General features: G+C 41.8%; 1 protein-coding gene across 1 annotated transcript in view; it reads left to right on the forward strand.

The window, feature by feature from the left end:
- SLC9A9 (solute carrier family 9 member A9) overlaps positions 1-17,831 on the forward strand; it is a 540,287-nt gene that overhangs the window by 432,311 nt on the left and 90,145 nt on the right. The window contains exon 14 of the mRNA XM_079923147.1: positions 7,299-7,374. Coding sequence (XP_079779273.1) covers positions 7,299-7,374 — 76 coding nt within the window. The remainder of the gene's footprint in view (positions 1-7,298; positions 7,375-17,831) is intronic.

Raw genomic sequence — 17,831 nt, forward strand, 5'->3', positions numbered from 1 at the left:
GAATCTATATTTACAGATTCTATAATTACATGCTCTAGAAAACAGAAATAATGAGGAAGAGGAAGTGCAGGAAGATGATAGCCTCAATTTAGCAATTAGGTGCTGTATGTAAAATCACATTTAATCTTTACCTTGACCAATCGAGACACATATTATAAACCCCGTTTTATAAATGATGAAATTGAAGTTCAAAGAATTAAAGTAACTTTCCCAAGACAACAACAACAAAAAAATTCCAGCCGCTTCAATAACACCCAATCTCCAATTTGTAGTTCTTCAACTCAGTGAGACTGTTGCTCTCAGCTTGAATTGTTCTCTGCTTGGACTCTAGCTCCTTGTACTACAGTTGGGAAAGGGCAGAAAGAAAAGAGAATATAGGGCTTACCTCATTTGTCCTTTGCTGCCTGTTGCCCAATATCTGAATTCTATCATGTATTTATGATACCAGTTATTCTTACCAGCCATTATGTATTTTGCAAGTAGTTTTGTAGGGGGAAACATTGTTTTGTTTTGTTTTGTTTTCAGACAAAAATATAATACTGTATACTCAAATCACAGGCCTAAATGTAGAACCCTTATCTTTGCTATGGTGTTTGTGGTTTGGGGCAGTGTCACTGGGAAACAGCATGAGCTGGGATCTTCTTGTTCCAAGGTGCATTTTCTACTCCAGTGCCTTTTACATCTAGAATTTATAATTCCAATATGTAATTGTATCAGCCTTCTATTGCTGCTGAACAAATTATCCCAAAACTTAGTGGCTTAAAATAACAAACGTTTATTATCTCACAGTTTCTAAGTGTCAGGAATTTGAAAGCAAATTAGCTGAGTGTTTCTGGCTCAGGGTCTCTCATGACGTTGCAGACAGGATGTCAGCCAGAGCTAGTCATCTGAAGGCTTGACTGGGTCTGAAAGGTTCACTTCCATGTTGGCAGGAGGCCTCAGTGCCTTGCTGACTATTGGCAGGGAGACTCGGATGCTTACCACATGGATCTCTCCATAGAGTGGCTTGGGTCCTCACAGTATGGTAACTAACTTCCCTCAAGTGGTTCAGAAAGGAGGAAACCACAATGTTTTTTTATGACCTAGCCTTGTATATCACCATCCCTTCTGCTCCATTCCATTGATTAAAACTGAGTCATTATGTATCCTCCACACTCAATAGGAAGGGAAATTAGTCTCCATCTTTTAAAGGGACAAGTACCAAAGAATTTGTGAATATACATTTTTTTTTTTTTTGCTGTACACGGGCCTCTCACTGTTGTGGCCTCTCCCGTCGCGGAGCACAGGCTCCGGACGCGCAGGCTCAGCGGCCATGGCTCACGGGCCCAGCCGCTCCGCGGCATGTGGGATCCTCCCGGACCGGGGCACGAACCCGTGTCCCCTGCATCGGCAGGCGGACTCTCAACCACTGCGCCACCAGGGAAGCCCCGAATATACATTTTTAACTCACCAAAATATTATATTTACCGGAACCAAACAATTTATTTTTCCCTGGATTAACTTGAATCTCTTGTACGGACAAAGTTATTTGAAACAAACCTTTTTTTTTTTTTTTTTTTTTGGTAGCTAAACCATGAGTTTAGCCCATCTGGTAGTGTATCTGTGATGTCTACGTTTCCTCTTGGCATTTTTACCCATCCTTATCTAGTTGTTTCCTTCATTCTTTCTCCCTAAGCATGTATTTTGTGACTATACCTTCTTGGGAACGTTTATGAATTTATCATAGTGTGAGGAAGGTGAAAATATTTGTATAAAATACTCTCTATGTGGAGGCTAAGAGTTAATTTTACCTTTTAAAACATAAATTTGAAAAAAATTTCCTATTGACTCCCAATTGTATCATGTCCCCCTTCTTCAGAATCTAGAAATCCTTCTCTTTAGGGACAGAGAATCCGGTCTTCTCCTTGCTAATCAGAAAATCAAGGCAATAAACGTGAAATTATTACATGAATACATTCCACACTGGGAGGTGGCAGGGCAAAAGGACCGCTGTCAAATCCCATTCACACTGACTACTTGAAAAAGTGCTCTGGAACCCATAAGGAACTCTACAGGTTTGTTATGATAATTATCTGTCTTTGTCATCATTCTGTACAACCTCCACTGACATTAGTATTGAATATGAAATCTTAGAAATAGGAAAATCTTCTCTCTCTTAATCCATTGAATCCCCGTGAAGTGAGAAGCAATCCCATATGACTAGCCCAGAGCAGAGTTCCTCCGGTTCACTTAGCAAAGGCCCCTCCCTTGAATATTGATAGAGGAATGTATTTACATTTGCTTAGTTCTTTTTCATTAAGGTTAATACAGCAAGCAATTCCCTCTTGCTTCAGTGTCTGTTTTTTAAAGATTTCTGGCCAGAGCCTTTGTTTTCTTTCAGGGATCCAAATAAGCATAAAACAAAGAGTACCTTCCTAATTTTCCTGTTGCTCCCTCTCTAGGGTGGTGCTAGAGGGGTCACTTAAAAGACAACTACTGGGCTTCCCTGGTGGGTAGGATTGAGGAATCTCAGCTGGTAAATGACAATGTCTTCTCATCAGACACCTCCCACCTGGGAAAAGAAGCCAAAGATACAATGTTTTCTTTGAATACTCAGGAAAGTTAAGGAAAACCCAAGAACTCTTTCTCAAGGAAGTTCATAAGTTCATACATCATTCTGGGTCCTTAGCCCATACTAGTCTGTGGTGTCACCAGCCCATAACACCATTCTTAATCAAAATGTCCGTACTGGGCTTCCCTGGTGGTGCAGTGGTTGAGAGTCCGCCTGCCGATGCAGGGGACACAGGTTCGTGCCCAGGTCCGGGAAGATCCCACATGCCGCGGAGCGGCTGGGCCCGTGAGCCATGGCCTCTGAGCCTGCACGTCCGGAGCTTGTGCTCCGCGACTGGAGAGGCCACAACAGTGAGAGGCCCGCGTACTGCAAAAAAAAAAAAAAAAAAAAAAAAAAGACAACTACTCACTCCTTATTGTGCTCAGCCACTTCCCAACCTCTGATCTATTCCCTTGTTTAAGGAGAAAAAGGAAAGATATCAAATGCCCCAGTCATTTTTACATTTTCCCAGAAATGGAGGATAATAAAGGAAACAGAAATTACACATATATCAAACACCCTGCTTCTTAGAAGTAGCAAGGGCAAATAAAAGCTAACATTCAATGCCCTTGGATCTCCAGTTCCCATTTACAGCTGTGAAACATGAGGCTCAGCTCTGGAGAGTGTATCATTATTATTCAATGGTAGACAGTAGAGAGTCAGAACTCAAATCTTGGTCTTCAGTTTCTGGATCCTCTGCTTGTTCCAACATGGATGCCACTGCCCCTCTGGCATCAAAGAACTCAAAAACAGAAGACATATTGCTAGCAATAAAGAGACTGTCACCAAGTTCCAGATTCTTCTTCTGATGACGCTTATATCCCTTGTCCTTGGGTGTGATCTGATCACTGCTTCAGAATAATCCAGGTAAATTGATGCTACCTGCTGTCCTCTGCCCATCTGGGCCCTCCCAGGGGCTTGCCCTCTGCGCTGCCTCATCGGATACCTTCCCTGTTCCAGGGTGACTGCAAAGGCTGGCCTTCCCTTGGCACATTTATCCTCAGCCCCCAGTGAACAAGCAGAGCACACAGTGGACTAACTCATTTATTTCTACTCATTTATTGATGGCCTTTCATAACCCAGTTATTAAGTCATCAATAACTTCAGAGAAATAAATGAATGGATCCAGAATTGGGCCAACAGCTATTTAAGACATACACTGAACATTTTATCTCAGATCAGCAGAAACGTCAATGCTGGGTCATCCATGGTATTTCCCTTACCTGGAAAAACATTTTCTATCTTTCATTCTAATTGGAGCCCAGTTTATTTCTCTACAAAGCAGTAAAATGAATAACATCTCCAGTATCCCAAGTAAATTAAAGTTTGAAAAATAGATTACAAGTGTTAACATTTTTTCCAAAATGCTACCTAGTATGTGTTGCTCTCATCAGCTGGCAAAAAATAACCTTGGAAGATTTCCCAGAAATAGAGTATAAGCTCTTTCAGGAGTGCCTGTACGTTCTGATATATTCCCCTCAGGAAATAAAATAAAAAGGAGAGGAAAAAGGGAGTAAAAGGCAGGGAGGTTTTCCAAGACCTTCAGAAATCCCTGAAACCAGTATTTAGGAGTCTAGAGAAATTTCTAACACTGAAGTTAAGTTTCTTCAGGGACACTTTCCAACCCATCAGCGTTCACCCAGCTGAGGGGAGCCATGCATTTTCATTACGTCTGGGGGGATATATAGCTGCTGCATCTCAACCTTCAGTATCCCGACCTCATCTATTCAGATACCCATTTGCCCTAGTTTGCTCTTCACTTGCACCCACCTAGATGACAGGAATCAAGGCTGCTGCCGAGAGGCTACAACTGTGCTTGGAAGCCTCTCTGTGCGCCAGTTGCCTCAGTTTCCTCATCTGTAAAATAGGAATAATAATATATGAAAAGCACTTAGAACAGTGTCTGGCACATGGCATCTCTTCAAGGAGTGCCAGCCGTTATTGTTGTTGTTGTCATTAATGAAAAAACAGTATTTTCCATACGATTAGGACCTCAGAGACCAGCCAATCCAATTTCCTCAATTCATTTTACAGGCGAGGAGACTGCAGGCCAAATAGCCTACCATACGGTGTGTGTGCTTTCCCAAGTTCAAAGGCTGCATGAGATACCAGCAGAAAGAACAGCACTTTTGGAGTCCTTTAGTCCTACGTTCAAATTCCAGCTCTATAGCTTGCTAGCTATGTGACTTTGGACTCAGCTCTTCCCTTCTCTGGGCCTCTCTAGGTCCTCACCTGTAAAATAGGTATAATGCAACCTACCTTGAGGGTTTGTTGTGAAAATTGAAAAACAATGACTGAAAAAGTTAGTGACTGGATAATGTGATCAGCACCTTGCCTAGGAATGAATGAGCATTCCACAGCTGGAGAATATTATTACAAATGTCATTCAGCCGGGCTGCTGTGGAGTGGGTGCTAGAATCCTGGGCCCCTGACTGCCAGCCAAGCTCAACACTACACAGCCCACCTTAACTTAGAAACAAACAACCAAACAAAAGAACAGGAATTTGCTTCCACTCCTTTCTATTAATTTTCTTCAATGACTATCTTGTCATCCATAGATATTGTCAGCTATCAAAATTACCTGTGCCTCTGGATGGATAAAGTGTGTAACTCCTTATTGTTCTTAAGGAAAGAAAAAAGAAAAGAAGAGAAAAGAAAAGAGAGAGAGAACTCCCCAGGGCTAGCCCAGAGCGTTACTACCTAGTTTAGTTCAGGGATAACAGTTTTACTCTGCCAGCTGAGCCCCAACGTGCTGACCTGTTTGAGAGACAGTGACTCAGAAACGACTTGCAAATGTTGCAAGATGATGAAGAAAACACTAAGTATAGCAGTGACTTTGCAAATCTGACACCTTTCTTGGGGTAGAAATAGCTAGAGAAAGGTTCAGGGACAGATGGAAATTGAACTGGACACCTTGGTTTCCCTTTTGTGGAAATGCCATGGGTACATTCTAGCTCTAGATAACAGGGCATGGCACTCTGGGTCTATCAGAAAACAGATCTATGAAACTCTGACATCATCCATGAAAAGATCATAGATGTCCCACTGTGGGACTTGGGAATGGGGCATGTGGTCCATGACCAGGTAAGTTTGAGAAAGGCTTCCCTCTCAAAGATTTACAATGCTCATTTACAAATGAAAGATTCCCAAAATTTCTGAATGTAACAAACCTGGTTAACACTCTCAAACCCATCCCTTCCTGAACGATCGGCACAGAATTTCCATCAACATCACGTAGAACAGTGGCATACTTAGGAACGCCTTTTAGGAAACTGTTCAGTGTTGGAAATCAGAGATCTTAAAACAACCAATGAGAAAGGCTGCCAGTTTGGGTTTTCATTTTATTGTGGAGTGTCTGCTTCAACCATTTTAGACAAAGGATAAGTGGCTGCCTAGAAAGGGAGGGACCACACTTAGCATTCTTTTATTCCCCTTTTGTTTGTGGGGCATGGAACTGCAGCGTCTGCTTGTACATGTGTTTCAGAGAGCAGAATACAGCCTTTTGTGTTCAGTTATTTATCATTACCCATCCGTGGAACTGTCTGGAAAGGGGCAAAAAAGTAAATAAACAAAGTAAAGTAAATCACCTTGGTTTCAACTAAGGGCTAGCTTTGGAGCAGCCAGTGGTTTCTCACTGTCTTCCATGCCTCATGATTTCTTGAGAATGTTCACATTATTACTGGACTGTGAACTCCTGATACAATTTGGGCATGGAAACCGAGGGCCCAAACAAAGCAATGAAGTCCATGTTAAGATATAAATGCTTTTAATGATGAAGATAATTACAACTGATTGAAGTCTGGAATTCTCTTAATATGCAAAATGAGATACACAAAAGAGGTAAAAATGTCCCGGAATCTCCTTCATACCACATTGCAATGTCCATTATCATCTCTCTAAAGTTCACAAAAATTGTTCACCTTTTTCTCACATTTTCATCCTCTACTGTTACATAAACACCTATCAAATGCTTTCTCTTTTGTCCTTTTCTTCCTCCTTCCCACTGTGGTCCTTTGAGGAAAAAAAAAAAAAGAGTGAGTGAGCATGGGGTTGGGGGAGACAAACACATTCATTCAGTTATTAAATTATTACAGGCTTCTTAACCGGAATATCTATTTCAAAACTTAAGAATCGAAGGGGGAAGATATCAAAAATTAACCATAGGTTTTGGTAGTGATCTATCAAAAATAAAATGAATGAAAACTAGTTTAACAATTATTAGACGGTTATCCCTTTAGTCTTGACCTTTTGGTAAATCGTAAATAAATACCATCCAAATCTGACAGAAATAACTGCAAAATCCCCACAACAGCAATCTGACAGAAATATCATGTTCACTGGTGTCAACAAAGTGGCATTTCTTAGCTGTTTAATAAAATAGGAATTATGAAAAAAAGTAAACGTTGAATTATGCCACAAGAACGTCACCCATATGGCAAGATCCGTGAGCTAATCTGCTTGGCAGCAGGTTCAACATTTAGATGAAAATACCTGTATCTGGAAAGATTTTTTAAAAGTGGTTAAGTTTAATTTAGCTTGACGCATATTCTTATAGTTAAAATATATTAATATTATATACATGTATTAATACATTAATACATTATTAATATATTAATAATTAATACTATGTATTAATGTTGATATTATATCTCAATATTTATAGTGATCATTTATCCAATGCCTTTTTCTGTTGTCACTCGCTAGGAAGCAAACACCTCTGGCAAAAGCACGACGAAAACAGAGACTGCCTGGCTCTTCAGAATGTGGTACAGCTTTGACCACAAGTATCCTTTGATAATGATAATCTCCCAGGTCCTGCTACATGGCAGACACTGACTTCGAGCACTTAATCATTGAGGTCTGCGCTGCTGCTCTTCAAGAAACGCAGAAAGGTAAAGCGAATTCACGAGCAAATTTAGCCAAAAGAATGATTTCGAAACATAAAAAGCTGTGTAGTCCATACTTAAGTGTTGCAAAGAGCTAAAGTGAAATCTCTCAGAGGCAAAAGAATCTGGTGTGCTTGTGGCAATCTACTATTTCCTAATGCCCTATGATAAAATCATAGAGTCCTGAAAAACTGATCTATTTTACTAATTTTACTGTTCATCCCTTTGTAAAAATCTTACTTCTGGTGGAGTCGGCTAGGGTGACAAAGCTCCTTCACCCTTCTGCCAGGAACACATTTGTCTGTTTTTGTTTCATGCTGTAAAAAATGAAGGGGGAGGGGGGAGGGAGGATGAATAGTCCAAGGAGAAGAATAAGTCCGGTCATCACATTGTGAAATAATACTACTTTGTTTTCCAGGAAACACTTGAGTAAGCTTTTTCTAGTGACGGGCAATTTTAAAATTCTAGCAATCAGTGTAAACAGAGTGGTTCAGATACACCTTGCCATGCGACTCACAGAGCTGAGAAGTCAGGCCTGAAGGGCTTTGCCATTGTGAGTTGCAGTAAGCGGTCCACCTCTAATCCCAGGCAAAAGCGCCACAGAAGAAAGGAAAGAACTGTGCTGAAAATTGAATGTGTTGGGTCTTTGTAGTTAGTTTTCCACAGTCACAAATCCCTCTCCTTTCAGGGAGAAAATGTCAGTCACTGGGCGATTTTAAAGCAGCTCAGCAATGATTAAAGCCACAACAGATCAGAGGGAAAGGAAGAAGAATTAAGAACAGGGGAAAGAAATTCAAAGAATAAGATGAAGAGGAGGTAAAAATGGAAAGGGGAGAAGAAGCAAGAGAAATACAGGAAATTCACAGCAGGAAGGAAAGGAAAGCAAATTCGAGGAATGACTGGAGAAAAAAAAAATAAGTAAGAGTGAAGTGAAGAGAAGCCCATTGAAGATTGCAGAGATAAGCAAAAGTAAAACAAGGTTAAAATTAGAAAGCAATTCTGAAATAGTAGAACATTCCAAGAATTATGAAATGAGATGTGGAAGGTAGAGGCTTTTTGAGGCTACAGTTTTGCTTTTCCATACTTCTGTTATCTATGGGCAAATACCTTGCCTCACTCAATCTTGAGCTTTCATGGACAGTGTAGGTTGCCACCACCCTAAAAGTGGTCCATCTTGGCCATTAACTGCCTCTTGGAGGTTCTGGTACCTCACTAGCCAGTCACTGGTCTCTCTGAGGGAAGCCAGTTCTTAGCAGGTTACGCTGGTTTGTGTTCCAGTTTGTTTCTCTTCTGGAAACACAATTTTCTCCTGCTATTGCTTAAAGTATCTGATAACCAAATTTGTAGGAAGTTATAAAAATGTGGCTAAAGAGTACATATAAAGGCTGCTTGGTTATGACAAGATGTACAGTAAGAAAGTGTCTTTTGGGGTTCCAGGACCCGATTTCCAACTTGTGGAAGGGGGGCTTCCCCACCCATCCAAGCAATGCGCCAGGTCAGTGTCCTACAACTCAACTCAATTCTGACACTATGTCCCTGGAGACAGGGTCAGAGCTCACAGGTAAGGGCTCAGTCCCACAAGGCTGCCCCTACCACCACCACAAGCCCAGGTTGTTACCTATGCTTCTGATCTATCGGCTACATGTTGGAGGTTCCCGTGACCTTCTCCTTGGGTTTGATTGATTTGCTAGAAGACCTCATTACTTACTAGATCATTGGTTTATTATAAAAGGATATAACTCAGAAACAGCCAGATGGAGGAGGTGCATAGGGCAAGGTACGGGGAAAGGACATGGAGCTTCCATGCCCTCTCTGAGTGCACCACTCTCCTCGAATCTCCACCTGTTCACCAACCTGGAAATTCTCCTAAACTCCATCCTTTTGGGGTTTTATGGAGGCTTCATTGCATAGGCACAACTGATGAATAATTAACCACTGGTGATTGAACTCCATCTCCAGCCTCTCTCCTCTTCCCCAGAGGTGGTGAGGGTGAGAACTGAAAGTTCCAACCCTCTAATCTAATGGTGGGTTCTCCTGGCATCCAGCACCCAACCTTAGTTAGGGTCCAAACGTCATCATTAACATAACAGAAGGATGCCTTTTTGCTTTCATCACTTAGGAAATTCAAGGATTTTAAGAGCTCTCTGCCAAAACTGGGGATGAAGACCAAATTTCTATTTCTTATTATAAATCACACTATCACAAAATGGCAAATCAGAAATTAGATAAAAGATGTTTTTGTTCAAATTCTGACAGTGTTGTAAGGAATGCTTTGCATTGCATTGCAAAATGGAAAAGATAACTTGGAGACAAGAAAATGTAAGTAGGAACCCACCCAAATTTTTAGCTTAGAGCAGTGACACTAAATTCAGATGATGTCATAGTTTTTGTCTCACATTTCACCGGGGGGTTATTTCCATATGATTATGGACAAACTAGCAAAAAATGAAAGCAGACTTACACTCTCAGTAATATCTCTTCTCATGGTAATTTGTCCTCCTGTGCATTCATCCTAGAAATTGCGGGGCTACCATCACTGCATAAATATATTTTCACTTAGACAACAGAGTTTTTATATCCTAGTTATGCTCTGAATTCATACCCAGAGTGTAGCAAACCAACCAGTTTCCACTCTGTAAACTCTTGATTTATCCATATTTTTAGAGAAAAATTATCCCCTTGGCATTTACCGTCATCCTGTTGGCCACCTAGAACCCAGGCGATGTGCCCCATGGACCTCATGGGTAGACTATGCCAGCTGCTGTCAATGTAGGGATGATCCCCCCAACTCCGGGGTCAGATTGCCTGGCTGAGGCCAAAAAGAAAGTGTGAGGCTGAAAGAAATGGATTATGCAGTTTGGAGCTGTTCAAGTTTCATTTTAGTAAAATTGCATCATGCAAATGAGGCATCATAAAGAATTACCGACAAAAGAAAAAGAAGAATAAATGAGCCTTCATATGCACCTTTGTAAGTCAGGATTCTCCAGAGAAACAGACACAGAACCAGTCAGGAGTACACACACACACACACACACACGCACACACACACACACACACATGCATACATACATATACATATAATACACATAGGTTTACTTCAAGGGATTGGCTTATGTGTTTGTGAAGGTGGCAAGTTCAGAATGTGCAGGACAGGCTCTCAGTCTAGAAACTCTCCAGTAGGAGTTGAGATGCTGCAATCTTAAGACAAAACTTCTTCTTCCTCAGGGAAGCCTCAGTTTTGCTCTTAAGTCCACTCAACTGATCAGATGAGGCCCACCCACCTTATTGAGGATCATCTCTTTAAAGTCAACTGACTGTAGATGCTTACCACACCTAGAAAATACCTTCACAGCAACACCTAGATTAGGGTCTGATTGAATAACGAGGTAGCCTAGTCAAGTAAACATGTAAAACTAAATGTCACAGTACTCAATTCACATTGAACTTATGCCCAATATTCAGACCCAAGGATACAAAGATGCTCTTAACTCACCATCGGTATCAATAAAACAAGTCACTATGGCTCATATAGTTTTGTTTTCTTTTTTTCATAGCATAATTAATACATATGCATTCCCATAAAAATTTCCCAAAACCTACAGAAAAATAAAAATAATAAAAATTAACATTCCATAAGGATGAACCATGGCCAAGTACCGTGTTGAGTGCTTTACATTATAATTTCATGTCACCTCCACAGCTCTGTAAGAGGGTGGCTCCAAGGGTAGAGTACCACACAAATGGACTGCTGATTGTCTAGGCCTCTGACAAAACAGCCTGTGCGGGCTGCCCTGGCGGCGCAGTGGTTAAGAATCCGCCTGCCAAGGCAGGGTACACGGGTTCGAGCCCTGGTCTGGGAAAATCCCACATGCCGCAGAGCAACTAAGCCTGTGTGCCACAACTACTGAGCCTGCGCTCTAGAGCCCGTGCTCAGCAACAAGAGAAGCCACTGCAATGAGAAGCCCACGCACCGCAACAAGTACAAATAAATAAGCCGGAAGCCTATGGTGCCAAAATTGACGATTAGTTAAGATTTCACTATGATTCCCTGTGGGCAGCAATTCTGAGTCTTGCGGTGCAAAGCAGAAATTGAGAAGGGGGCTATGAGAAAGGGAACCATGTTACTGAGCACCAGTGCTTTGCCATCGAGAACATTCTTTCATTTAATCCTAATAACCACCCTTTTGGTTTCATTCTCACAAAGACTCTCTTTGAGATGGAAGAAACAAAGTCTCCAAGAACTTAAATAACTTTCTTAGGTTTCCATAGCTAGTGTCAATTCCATGATCCAAGCCCGGATCTGTCAAAATCTAAATTAGGGACTTACCCGGCAGTCCAGCGGTTAGGACCCTGCGCTCCCACTGCAGGAGGCTTGGATTCGATCCCTGGTCAGGGAGCTAAGATCCCACATGCTGCACGATGCGGCCAAAAATTAAATAAATAAATAGACTTTGAAACACTTCAAAACAAAGACCGTAATGACAAAGAAAGGCATTACATAACGATAAAATCCATAAATATACTTAAATGAACGCTCTCGCTGACCGCTCTATGTCCATGATAGCTCTTATCTACACATATACCCCACTTCCATACGTCCAGAATGTCACTATTAAAGCAATGACTGTTATGACTGCTTACATTATGTCCTACAGAGTTCACATCCCAAGCAGCTGTTGAAGATATAGGAGGTGATAAGGTTAGGGGTCCTGGTCGGTCACCCTAAGAACACCACCATAAAGGAGTCTCCAAGTTTCTGAATCACATTCTCAACTTTTCAAAGGCAGAAAGTTCAATATGCCAAAGACTCCGAGAATGGTTTCGTTTCATAGAAACGGATGGACTCTAGCCAAGCTCAGGGAGGCACAAGTAGAAACCAGACATCAAATTCCTAAATCATCATATGTGTCCTCATGGGGAGGGGTATTCTTTCCCAGCCCTTAGAAGGGTCAAGTCGCAGTGTGGTCCCCACTGTCCCTCCGGCCCCTTCTCTCCCTATTGCTCGCTGGCTCACCCTGCTTCAGCACCCCGGCCTTCCTGAGATACACCAAGCACATTCCTGCTTCAGGGCCTTCGCACTGTTTCCTCTTCCCCCTGCTTGGGATGCTCTTTTCTCAGACATTCGCAGGCCTCCCTCCTTCACCTCTTTCATCCAACTTGGCAGTGAGACTTTCCTGGCTCCATATATATATATATATATATATATATTTTTTTTTTTTTTTTTTTTGCGGTACGCGGGCCTCTCACTGTTGTGGCCTCTCCCGTTGCGGAGCAACAGGCTCCGGACGCGCAGGCTCAGTGGCCATGGCTCACGGGCCCAGCCGCTCCGCGGCATGTGGAATCTTCCCGGACCGGGGCACGAACCCGTGTTCCCTGCATCGGCAGGCGGACTCTCAACCACTGCGCCACCAGGGAAGCCCCCTGGCTCCATATTTAAATTAGCCGTCCCAACAGGAGCACTCCCTCTCCCCTTCCCCGCTTCATTTGTCACCATTATGCTTATCACCATCTGACACTGTATGTACTTTATGCATTTGTTATAATATTCTCCCCCAACCACGATGTATGCTTCCTGCGGACAGGGATTTGGGTCTGTAATCAAAGCATACAACAGTGTTTGGCATATAGTGGACACTCAATAAATATTCACTGAATGAATGAATCAAGCAAGAAAGCAATATTTTCTATCCAGGGCACATTTACTCTAAAACGTTGATATAGCAGAAAAATCCAATGAATTATCTGAGGGTTGCTAAGTGAGTCTGCAAGCAGAGCAAGGCAGAGGGGATAATCTTAGTGTTTTTCATCCAGGCTGCCCTTCGGCACCAAAAGGCACACCCCGGGTGCACACCCACCCCTCCCCCAGCGGCAGGGTCCCTCTCCCTGGGCAGGGACAGCCACCACGGCAGAGCTGGATCCCTGTTGCCTCACTGACCTCCTTCCTATGGTTGGTCCATCCTTCCTTAGGTTTAATTCGTACACCTGATCTCATATATTCAAGCCTGGCTCTGGCTTAGAAGCCATTCTCTGTCTGGGTGACTGTATCTTATCTCACCGATTGTGTGTTGATTTTATTTGTATATAGAAATCAGAATTTAGAGCCACCTATCATCCTCACTAACAATCTCTTTTAATGAGAAGGTTAGAAATTGATGCCCCCTTATTCAGATTTTAAGACATCAGATAAAACGGTTTACTTGGATTCGCAGTGTTGCAGCTGGTATAGGAATCGTAGGTTGCCTTATTCGTAGGTGACTAATGATGCTGCTGGACTGTCTACTTTCTACAGTCTCTATCCATTCTATCATTTATCATCTCTCCCCTTAAGCATGCTTCCCTGGTGGCGCAGTGGTTGAGGGTCCGCCTGCCGATGCAGGGGACACGGGTTCGTGCCTTGGTCCGGGAAGATCCCACATGCCGCGGAGCGGCTGGGCCCTTGAGCCATGGCCACTGAGCCTGTGCGTCCGGAGCCTGTGCTCCACAACGGGAGAGGCCACAACAGTGAGAGGCCCGCGTACCGCAAATAAAACAAAACAAACAAAAAAAAGCATGTTTATATATTAGTTCTACAAATGTGAATGACAGAGGATAAGAATGACTTCTTCCAAAATAAAAAGGGCAGCCTAAAATCATTTTTAGCGCTTCCTGTATGCCGACATCAACTGAAAATAAGGAGTTATCCTGTGGTTGCCAACATTTTACAGAAGTGTAAAGATAGCACAAAGATAACAATGGACTGGCAAGTTGACACAGTAACAGAATTACAAAGTCACATGGATGGAGACTTCCTTCCCATCACTGGCTTGAAATGAATTGTGCACTGAGATGTTACCAAGAAAATGAAAGGCCATGGCAGACGTGTAGATGTTGCAGCTCTTGAGTTTTCCATTAAAAAGTCTGGCAAGGAAAGTGGCAGATGCCAGACCCCTTCGTGAACCAAAGTGTGACAGATTGTATTCCAGGAAAAATAAACGTGAACATCCAGATCACTCAGAATGATCCTTGGAAACAAGTATTTCATGGATTTAAATGTAACGGCATCGTAGTCTTTAAACAACAACAACAAAAAAAAAAAAAACAAGGGAAAAGAACGCTTTCCTCCTAAAACTTGACAGAATTCGTTATATCCCACACAGTCATGCTTATTTTAAATCATAGGTATGAATATTGTGAGCAGCAATTTCCATTTTAAATGATGATCACTGCATTGCAGTTTTTTCTTATTCTGACTAGCTGAAGCATCTATGAATTATTTGTTGGGTTGGTACTGTGGCCTTGTGAATGACTTGAGTTCACTTAGCAAAAAAACTCTCAGAGGAACAGGGAATGTTAGTTCTGTGATTCCTGTTTTATCGATGAGGCAACTGAGCCCCAAGGAGGGAAAAGACACACCCAAGGTCAGTGATGGACTTGGAGGCAGCATTCGTAATCAGCAAAGAGTGGGCTGTGTCCACCTGAAGAATCCACGGGTTGTGGTTCGGGTGGTCCATCCAGTGAGCTCTGGTGGCATTAGTATGTGTGTGATGCTCTTATTGGTAAGTGTGCCTGGCATACAATTGATAGTTCGAAGTGATAGCTTCTTGGGAGGCTCATCAAAATCTTCACCAGTCCGGAGGCAGGGTGTGTTTTACTTTAAGTAGAAAGCCAGAGGGATAGCAGAGGATGTAAGTAAGATGCCTTTTGTTCAACTTATTGAGTACCTACTATGTGCCAAGCAATACAGGAGGTACTGGGGCGAACGGCAAACAAGGTAGGCACGGCTGACTCTCATGAAGTCTTGCTTATTTGATTCATTCAGATGAGTCATGACCCCAAAGCCCCTTGAAATGGCAGGTGGCCCTTAGTGTAGGAAAGAGAGACCTTGGCATCTCCAGAATTGAATGGGGGAACTCTTTAGGGAGCCGTGAATTAAAATAATTTGTAACCCTCACTTGCAAAATGTAACCAGATAACTCCACAAGCGGTTTCAGAAAGCACCAATATTTCAAAATATTTGAAAGAAACATAAGCAATCAGCTTTCTAAAGACTCTCTCTAAATACATCCCCAGTGGTATCCCACGTGAGGATGTACATGGCATTATAACTGCTTCCCTCCTGGGAAGCTGGCTATAGGGAGGAGCTGAGCTTGCATGGGGCAGTAGTGCAGCCGGCACTCCCCCCCAGGTGGTTAATCCATTGGGTTTGCAGCTTGACTTTTGGTCTTCCTTGTCTTCACAAATGCTAGTGTAGAAAGACCTTGTAGACAGCCTAAGTGAAATGAAATTAAAATTCACTAAAAGAAAACACTAGCTTCCTGGATCCTTATATTCCTTGACTGTTTGGTGAGAACCAATGTAGGGGGTGGTATCCGTGCCTTGAAACATGAGCTGTCTTTTGTTCAGGTCATAACTTGGGTCTTCCATGGTTTCTTCATCCGTATAATGGCAACAATAAATATTATCTTCTGTTTTGGCTAAATCCATTGGAAAATTTAGCTATGTCTTAAAACAGCTTCCTACTGATGGTAACTTGTTCACTTATCTCTCAGAGCCAAAACATGTTTAAACCAGTTAAATAGTGCAATTTTCTTAAGACCCTGTGGCCTAAATAGGTTGAAACATTCCATAACTGGACTTAACCTCTTCTGGAGTCCTGACAAGTGACTACAAGCATGGCATTGTGAATTGTTGCCCAAACATGTTAGATACTCTGCTATGAATGTGAAAAGTTGTGGCTCCCAAGACGATAACTGAGTTTTCTACAATAATCCTAGGATTCTACAAGAGTTTTGGCATCCCTGATTTGTTTTGCCTTTTCCCCTGTAAAAGTTTTAATAATATTTCTCTTAAATGAGAATGCTTTCTCATTTCATCTTCACTGTAAGCAAACAATATGAAAATCTGGATTTACACAAACAGGAAACCAGAAGATGAATCCTCCGCTTCTCGAATGGATTCATAAAACAAATTCCTTTAAATCCAATTTTAAAAATCTGTTGAGCACTTTCTCATTGCAAAGCACTGTATTAGACTCTCCTCTTTTCTCTATTTATTCACGTATTCATCACATGTTTATCAAGAGGCTACCACGGGCCATGTACTATACTAGGCAGTAGGGATACAGCTGTTGACAAACCCTCACAGAGCTTACATTCCAATCTGGTTCTGTCTTTGAGTTTCTGACTTACAGATGTCTTTTCAGGAAATGACTTTGGTATAAAGAAAGATACACTTAGACATTCCAGTACTGGTTTTCATCAAATAGAGGGAAATCTGGCTCAGGGGTCAGGATTTATTGATTTGCTACTGTAGCCTACCCACTTACTAGTTGTGTAACTTTAGGAAAGTTATTTACCCTCTCTGTGCCTCAGTCTCTCAGCTGCAAAATGGGGATAATACAAGTCCCTACGTCATAGGTTTGTTTTGAGGATTAAATGAGTTAAAGCACTCAGATAAGTGCTCAAAAATGTGAGCTTTATTATTGTCATTATTACCTGTTGATGTCTGCTTCTCTTAAAGGGCAGCATCATGTAATGTATTTGGTATTCGTTGTTATTTATTATTTCTGAGTGACCAAAATATCTATGGTCTTGTATGCTTGTAATAATTTTTTGTTGTAACAGCCATATTTTAATACCATAGGAAAGTCTTCAGTCTCCAGAAACAAAAGATTCCACTCAGGCTATAAATCAGACACAATTCTTCCGATTTGATCTTGAGTAGATGGAAGTAGCTGGGTGTTCAGCACTTCCTTGTGTCTCCTGTTCTGCACATGGGATTGTTTCATTTACAATTTTCCTAAGTTACAGTACTTCGTCCCATAGTATTTTTCTGGAAATTACACCACAGAAAGCAATTTTCGCTTGATAGAAAAGTGCAACAATTTTCCTGTCCAGCAATGGAAGCAATACAAGCCTTTGATGATAATTATTCCTCTTGCACATTCTTGTGATAAAGGAAATCTTTTAATTGCACCTTTCAGGTGAAGCCATCATGTTTTGTCATTAGCAGTGTGATGTTACATTTGAAGATTTCTAGGTCAGTACATACTGAATCACTTTATTAGAAATAAAGGAGAAGGAAATAATGTTAAGACTGACAAAAACATATGTATTACCTTAATGTTGCCAGTTTTGAATTTAGTTTCAATATTTCTTCCCCATGGGAAAAAAAGAGTATTTTGCTTAAATTGTCTTTAATTGCTACTTGGTCATTCCTTCTCAGCCGTAGGAGACAAGGCATTTACAGGCTGCCAACAAATTCGGGAGCTACCAGAGACACCTTAGCAGCAGGAGCCTTGGCTGCTGGTCTCACATATTCTCACCTGACAGGGAGACAGAGGCCAAGTCTATCTCATGGACAGCAGTCCTCAGCCC

Source organism: Stenella coeruleoalba (assembly GCF_951394435.1).
Source record: "Stenella coeruleoalba genome assembly, chromosome: 5".
Taxonomy (NCBI): domain Eukaryota; kingdom Metazoa; phylum Chordata; class Mammalia; order Artiodactyla; family Delphinidae; genus Stenella; species Stenella coeruleoalba.